Source organism: Nannospalax galili, unplaced genomic scaffold (genome assembly GCF_000622305.1).
Source record: "Nannospalax galili isolate Female #2095 unplaced genomic scaffold, S.galili_v1.0 scaffold281, whole genome shotgun sequence".
Lineage (NCBI taxonomy): Eukaryota > Metazoa > Chordata > Mammalia > Rodentia > Spalacidae > Nannospalax > Nannospalax galili.
The window spans coordinates 10,563,081-10,571,451 of NW_008349068.1; the positions used below are offsets into that span (position 1 = coordinate 10,563,081).

Sequence of the window (8,371 nt, forward strand, 5' to 3'; positions counted from 1 at the left end):
AACAGCCACCCAAGGCTGAACTACTTGGGGGTGGGGGAAGGAACTTGGGGGTGGGGGAAGGAATGCCGGTGCATCCTCAACTTGTGCCTGCCCTCTGGGGCTTCCGCTGGGGTGCTGCGCCTCTCCTCCGCCAGGTGGAGCCTGGCCTCACGTAACGGGTTCAGAGGTCACGTCGCGGGTTTTAGCAAACTGGTTGAGGTGCAGTTGAGGGACGGAGGTTGAGTCCCTTCTTAGCACTGACTAAGCCACCGAGCATCCCGCACCTTGCACATCCTGCACCCTTATCCCTTGGGTAAAGTTGCCTGCTTCCCCGGCGGTTCCCAGTCCTCCGGGGAAGGAAAGCAAGCACGAGGCAACCCGGCGACCCTCCGCCACCATGCCCCACCTCCGGGCTAGCGAAGTCCAGCAGCTGCTGCACAACAAGTTCGTGGTCATCATGGGAGACTCCATCCAGCGCGTGATGTACAAGGACCTGGTGCTGCTGCTGCAGAAGGACTGCCTGCTGACCTCCAGCCAGCTGAAGGCCAAGGGCGAGCTGAGCTTCGAGCGCGACTTGCTGCTGCACGGCGGCACATGCGACCGCGGGCATCATGGCAGCCACTACCGCGAGGTGCGCCAGTTCTGCTCCGGCCGCCACCTGGTGCGCTTCTACTTCTTCACGCGCACCTACTCAGCCTACGTGGAGGACGTGCTGGCGCAGCTGCGCGGGGGCCAGTATGCGCCGGACCTGGTGGTCATGAACTCGTGCCTCTGGGACCTGTCCAGGTACGGCCGCAGCTTCCGCAGGCGGTACCTCGTGGACCTGGGCCGGCTCTTCCGACGGCTGGACCAGGTGCTGCCCGAGTCCTGCCTGCTGGTGTGGAACACCGCCATGCCGGTGGCCCAGGAGGTGACCAGCAGCTTCCCCTGGCGCCGGGCTCCGCCCCACGCCAGGCGCCTGCGGGAAGACGTGATGGAGGCCAACTTCTATAGCGCGGTGGAGGCGGCGAGGCACGGCTTCGACGTGCTGGATCTCCATTTCCACTTCCGCCGTGCAGTGCAGCACCTCTGGCGGGATGGCAGGCACTGGGACCCGCGCGCGCACCGCCACCTCTCGCAGCTGCTGCTGGCGCACGTGGCCGACGCCTGGGGTGTGGTCCTTCCCGGGCCCAACCCGGCGGGCAGTCGGATCAGGGATGCCCCTGCAGAAAGACGGCCAGCCTGGACAGACAGGAGGCAGCCACAACGCCGAGGCGAGCCAAATGACCGAGCTGAGTCCAGGGGCCCTCGCCAGTCTTCTACCCGGTCTCGAAGCCGGCCCTGGCGCCAGAATGCCTTCCTGCAGTCTCCTATCTACAGCAACTCCTCAAGGCACCAACGCGAATGTACCAGGGAAACCAACCTTCGCCAACATCATTATACCAGGGAAACCAACTCTCACCAACAGGGATTCACCAGGGAAACCAACTCACGCCAACACAGATACACCAGGGAAACCAACTCACCCCACCATGGATTCACCAGGGAAACCAACTCACCCCACCATGGATTCACCAGGGAAACCAACTCTACGGGTCGTGAGGGGAGACCAGGCCCCATTCGTAGAGTCTATACTCACCATCGAAGCAGGGGTTCTCCTTACCCTTCCAGGCACCCCAGTGAGTCTCGCAGACCCCATCAAAGGCACACCCATCAGTGGATCTAAGCACACCTAGAGACAAGGCCTGCATAGCCACACCAAGGTCCATTTGCCACCAGAGGCCTTAGCAGCCGAAGTAGAGCATGGCTTCCAGCAGCGCTTCCCCCTTGCAGGGACTTTGATTCTCTTTCCACAACTTATACACCATTTCTTGGGGAAGAAGCCCAGATCTGAAATACCTCGCCATGTTCCTGCACCTATTAGCATGTCGTTGGATATGATTCCACAAGAAAAAGTGCCCTTCCCATTGGCGAGCAAGAAAAGAAACGAGAAAGAACCTTCCCTAAGTTGAGTCTTCAAGCAGTATTTAGCATTTATATTTTTCCTAAAGAAAAGGTAAATCTATTTTATTGATTTCAGTTTCACATTAGTTTCTGCATGTTAATAGAACTTGATTTCCAAAGTTTTCATGGTGAATTATTGTGGAGATTCTATAGTTGCATTTGTCAGTTTCAAAATAACATTTGTTCTTTATAAAAAAAAAGTGTCACTAACAGTATGAGAGGGTTTCTTTGCTAGAAGTATTATAATCTCCATTTTAAGTTCATCAAATACCTAGGATTTTAATTTTTATTTTTGAGAAAATACATTCATATGCTGTTATTTTGGTTCTTTCATCCCGCAGTTACCCTCTCTCATTACCAATGAACTACCTCTCCCAACATATCCCAAACCTACATTCATGGTTCATGTCTTTTTGCTTTATGTGTTTGTGACCAACTAAGTTTGTTTGGTTGGTTTTCTTTTCTTCTTTTGTTTTATGAGTCAGTGTCTTCCTGTAGCCCCAGCTGGCCTAGAACTCACTGTGTAGACCAGGCTGGCCTCGGTCTCACAGAGATCCACCTGCCTCTGCCCCCTGAGGACTGGGATTAAAGGTGTGCACCACTGTGCTCAGCATGATCCACTAAGTTTAATTAGGGTTTTTACTTCTTTTTTTTAATGAGCATGGGGTGGGAATTTCTAGAACAATTTTAGATTCTCAGTAAAATTGCACAGAAGGTACAAAGAGGTTTCTATAAACTCCCTGAATCCACATAGGCACAGCCTCCCCCGCATCATCATCACACATCAGATGGCAGATCTGTTATTAGTGAACTTAGGTTGTCAAATCATTATCAATCCAACTCCATAGTTTACATATCGCATTTGCTCTTGGTGGTGTGCGTTCCATAGGTTTTAACAACTGTTCAACACATCTGCCATGATCCCACTGCCTAAGAAATCATTTCACTCAGCTGATCCCTCGAAACCATGGATCCATAACTGTTTTCATAATTGTGTATTTCCTACAGTCGCATAGATCATTCATAGAGTATGAATCCTTTCTGAGTAGCTTATTTTACATATTAATGTGCATGTAAGTTTCCTTTATGTCTTTTTGTGGCTTAATAACTCATTTATTTTTAGCACTGAATAACATTCCATTATGTGGAAATTCCAGTGTTTATATTTCCATCCACCTTACTGACGAACATCTTGGTGGCTTCCCTGTTTTGACAGTTATGAATAAAATAATAAAAAAAAATCATGGGTGAGTGTGTGGGATTTTGTGTGGACATACGACTTCAATTCATTTGAGTAAATATCACGGATGCAATTGCTGGATCAAGCTATGATGAGTATGTTCAGTTTTGCAAAAGACTGTCAGGTTGAGCGTGTAGCATAATGATAGAATGTATATCTGGCATTCATGACCCCTGAGTTGGGTCCCCAAAACTGAAAAATAACAACAGCCAATAATGAATTTGCCAAACTGTTTACTAAAGTAACCACACAAGTTTTCATTCCCATCAGCAATGAACAAGAGTCCCTGGTGCTCCCTGTCCTTCATTTAAGTATCTGCTGTTATCAGTTGAGGGAGTTTTTCCAAGGGATATAAAAATTTTCTAAAAAGATTATTTTTCTCCATTGTATTACTTTGCTCTTTACCAAAGATCATTTGACCATACCGACTTAATGATTTCTATTCTGCTCTACTGAACTCTTAATTACTATAGCTTTAGTGTAAGTCCAGAAAACAAGTATGTCCCGTGATCTACTTAGTTCTCCTTGGGTGTTGTGCTGCCTTCCCTGAGTCTTTTGCTTCTCCACATGAAATTTAACAGTGAGTCCTAAAGACTGTCCTAAAGCAATAGCTCAGTTACGAAAGAACCTCAGTTTGATCCCAGGACCCACATTTTTTTTTAAAGTTGAGAGTGTTCATCAACAGTTGTAATTTTAGCCCAGGTGAGGCAGAGATAGGCGAGTGCCTGGGGCTTCCCAGACAGCCAGCCTGGCCTACTTAGTGAGTTTGAGTTCCAAGTCAGTTAGAGACTGTCTCAAGAAAGAAGGAAGGAAGAAAGGAAGGGAGGAAGAAAGGGAAGGAAGAAGGAAGGGAGGGAGGGAGGGAGGGAATGAGGGAAATTTGTCTTACTGGTGTCTACAAATAGCTTGCTGCAATTTCTGCTGAATTACACTAAATCTACAGGTCAGTGTAGAACTAAAATATTTGTAATGTTTCTACCCGTGAGAAGAGACTATATTTACTTATTTAACTTCTTTCATCAGTTTTTTTGTTGTTTTCCTTATATAGGTCTTATACATGTTTAGTTAAATTTTTTCATTTCACTTTGTGATATGCTAGTGTAAATGATGGTGTATTCAGAATTTCAAATTGTAATTGTTCAGTGATGGAATATAAGAAAACAAGGGACCAGTGAGATGGTTCAGCAGGTAAAAGTGTTTACCAAGCAAGCCTCACCACCTGAACTTGATCCCCAGAAGTCACAGGGTATAAGGAGAACCAACTCTAGAGAGTTGGCCTCTGACCTCTATACCCATGTTGTGATATGTACATGCTTGCCCCCACACACATATACACAGACTTACACACACCAAAATAAAATTTAAAAAAGAGAGAACAAAGGACATTTTTTTAATCTTCTTATTTTGCTATAATCACTTACCAGTTCCAAAATATTTGTGATTGACTTCTTTGGATTTTGTATGCGCTATCATGTTGTCTATGAACAAGAAAAATGTAATTTCCTATCTGTATGCTTGCTTTTCTTTTTCATATTGCATTAGGCAGAACTTCTAGTGTGATGTTAAAAATGGACAGTGAGAGAAGACGGTGCCTCTTTACAATGTTAGCTCTAGGACTTTTGTTTTTGTTTTTTATTTTTTTTTGGGGGGGGGGTTGAGACAGCCTCCCTGTAACCCCAACTACCTGGACTCCCTATATAGACCAAGCTGGCCTGGATCTGACTGAGATCCCTCTGCATTTGCCTCCTGAGTGCTGAGATGAAAGACCTGTACCACTAACCAGGCTCAGCTCTAGGACTTTTGGAGGTTTGGTTTGGTTTGGGTTTTGTTTTGTTTGTTTAAGTTTATTTTTAAAATTTATTTTTATTTTATGTGTATGAGTGTTTTGTCTACATGTATGTAAGTGCACCTGTGTCATGCAGTGCCCAAGGAAGCCAGAAGAGCTCCTAAGATTCCATGTAAGTGGAGTAATGCACAGTTGTTAGCCATCATGTGGTGCTGGAAACCAAACCTGGGTCCTCTGCAAGAGTAGCCAGTGCTTTTAACTACTAAGTCATCTCTTCAGCCCCTGGGTTTGGTTTTTAAAATAATTTTATATACTTTTGTTCAGGCTGAGAACTCTGTTTCTTCTGGAGGAGATGAGAGAGAAGTGATACAACTTCTTCCTTAAATATTAAACAGAATTCATCAGTAAACCCATCTGGCCTTGGTGCCTTCTGTTTCAGCACTAAGGGTGGTTTTGTTTGATTGATTGTTCTGGTTTTGTCTTTTTTTTTTTTTTTTTTTTTGGTACTAGGGATTAAACATAAGACTTCAGTGCATACTAAGCATACACTTTTCTACTGAGCTCAGTGTTTCAGAAGGCTTTAAATTGGTGATTGAATTTTCAGTAGATGTAGGCTTATTCAAATTTGTGAATCCAAAAGGTTTTTTGTCTTTCAAAGAATTGGTAAATTCCATCTTAGTCATCAGATACGTGGGCATAAAGTTGTTAAACCATATTCCTAAAGTCTCCTCATAATGTCCATAAGAGCATGGTAACGTTCTCTTCTTTATATTAGTCGTCTCTTTTTCCCTTAAGTATCCTGCTAGATACTTATTTTATTTATTGATCTTTTCAAGGAACCAACTTTTAGTTTTGTTGATTTGTTTCTACTGCGCTTCTGTTGTCAAGTCCTGTTTTTTTTAAAATCTTTACTTTTTATTCTTTTATTTCTCTGTTTACTTTTCTTGATTTCCCAAGTGGAGTTTCAGATTACTGATCTTATGCTTTTACTACACCCCACAAATTTGGGTGTGTTTTGTTTCATTTTGAAATAAGATTTCTTCTTCCACATGTTATTTGTAAATGTTGTAATCTCCAAATATTAGGAATTTTCCTTTTGTTACTGATTTCTATTTTAATTTCATTATATACTAGGAGCAAACATTATGTGATTTTTTTTTCCATGTGCTTATATCCATTTTATAGTGGCAGAATGTGGTCTCTCCTGGTAAATGTTCCCTGTGAGTTTGAGAAGAATGTATCTTCTGCTCTAATTATATAATGTCTTTCATCAATGTCATTTATATCTAGTTGATTGATAGTGTGGTTGAGTTCAACTATGTCTTCAGTGATGTTTCTGCTTGCTAGATCTGTTATAGAGAGTAATAAAGCTCAAACGGTGGATTCATCTGTTCCTCTTAGGAGTCCTATCAGGTTTTGCATCATTTATATTAATGCTCAGTTTTTACATACGTACCCCCTTGGGATTGTCTGTCTCCTTGGACAATTGATTCCCCTGTCATTATGTCTATGCCTCATAATGCACATTGCTCTGAAGTTTGTTTTGGCTAAAATTAATATAGCTACTTCAGCTATCTTTTAATTACTGTGATGATAAATTGTTATGTATTTATTTTGATTTATATGTCTTGAAATTCAAAGTTGATTTCTTGTAGACAACGTAGAGTTCATCTTGTGATCCATTCTGACAATTTATGTTTGTTGGCATATTTAGACCACTATTTTTTTGTGTGTGTATATGAGTGTATTGCCTACATGTATGTGAGTGCACCCGTGTCATGCAGTGCCGCGGAGGTCAGAAGAGGGCTTCAGATTCCCCTGGAACTGGAGTTAAGGACGGTTCGTAGCCACCATGTAGGTCCTGAGAATCAAACCCAGGTCCTCTACAAGAGCAGTCAGTGCTCTTAACTGCTGAGCTGACTCTCCAGCCCTTAGACCACTGATATTTTAAGAAATTATTGATACCATTAGATTAATAACTAGTATATTTGTTACTATTTTCTATTCATTGCCTTTGTTGGTGTTTCTGTCTTCTACTCTTTTCCTGTTACTTGTGTTTTTAGTTGTTTATATGTGTATGTGTGTGTTTATGTTGCATATGTGTGTGTGTGTGAAGTTGCATATGCCACAGTGCACATGTGAAAGTCAGAAGACAAGTTGCAGGAGTTGATTTTCTCCTTCTACCGTGTAACTTCTGAGGATCGAACTCAGGTTGGCAGCAAGCCACTTTACTGGCTGAACCATCTCTTTGGCCCCTCTTTTGGTTTTAGTTGACCATTTCGTGATTCCCTTTTCCTTCGTTTTCGGCATATTTGTTATACTTAGTTATTTACTTGCTTACTACTTTTTAATGGCTACCCTACAGTTTCAATATGCATTTGAAACTAATACAAGTATACTTTCACATAAAACTTTACTGCTTCACAGTTAGTTTAAGGTTATCCTTCAGTTAGTCATCAAATAACACATTTTGCTATTGTTATTTTAAATGAACTATTTGGTAGGTATTCAACTAAGAATTAAAAAATAAAACTTTTATTTTATTGCCTTCATGTGTCCTGTCCCTGTTTCTCTTTCTCTAAAATATAGACTCTCTCTGAAAAACTTTCTAAAACATTTTTTGCAAGATGATTCTACCGAGAACAAAATCTCTCAATTTTGTTTGAGGAATTCTCTTTCACATCAAAGGATAATTTAATACGATAAAATAATCAAGGCTGTTTTTCTCTATTATATCAACAACTTAAATATTTTTTTGCATTCTCTCGGATGATTTCTTTTTAAAAAAATATTTTATTTATTTATTATTTTATGTGTATGCATGTATTGCCTGCATGTAGGTAAATGCACCTGAGTAGTGCAGTGTCTGCGGAAGACAGAAGAGATTGTCGGAGCCCTTGGAACTAGACTTACGGACAGTTGTTAGCTGCCATGTGGGTGCTGAATTCAAACCCGGGTCTTCTGGAAGAATAGCCAGTGTTCTTAACTGCTGAGCCATCTCTCTGGCCCCTCCTTGGATGATTTCTAAGGAGAAGTCTGCTGTATTTCTTATCCTTTCTCCTTTTTAAGTTACCACATTTCCTGTCCTATACTTTACGACTTTTTTTCCCTTGATCTACAATTTGTTGTAGGTTAAATACAATGTGGATATGTGTAGAATTTTTTTTAATTATCATGCTTATTTTCTGAGATTCTTAGACATTTGGTTTGATATGTAATATTAGCAAAAATTTTCCATGTATATAGAGTTTCTCTCTTCCGTGCCTCTCCCTTTGTCCGTCATTGACATTCCCATGATGCCTGGTTTTTTTTGGGGGGGCGGGGTTGTTGTTCTTGCTGTTTCACATCTTTTGTACGTTCAGTTTTACTATGCTTTTATTTAT

The 8,371-nt window shown here is 42.2% G+C and overlaps 1 protein-coding gene across 1 annotated transcript; it reads left to right on the forward strand.

Moving 5' to 3' along the window:
• Positions 1-376: 376 nt before the first annotated feature.
• Positions 377-1,684, forward strand: LOC103744490 (PC-esterase domain-containing protein 1B-like). Its single transcript, XM_008846262.1, has one exon. The coding sequence runs from the start codon at positions 377-379 to the stop codon at positions 1,682-1,684; it is 1,308 nt and encodes a 435-aa protein (XP_008844484.1).
• Positions 1,685-8,371: the final 6,687 nt, after the last annotated feature.

Excerpts from the sequence above, each read along its gene's own strand:
- LOC103744490 (XM_008846262.1), top strand. The coding sequence starts at position 377 with ATGCCCCACCTCCGGGCTAGCGAAGTCCAGCAGCTGCTGCACAACAAG.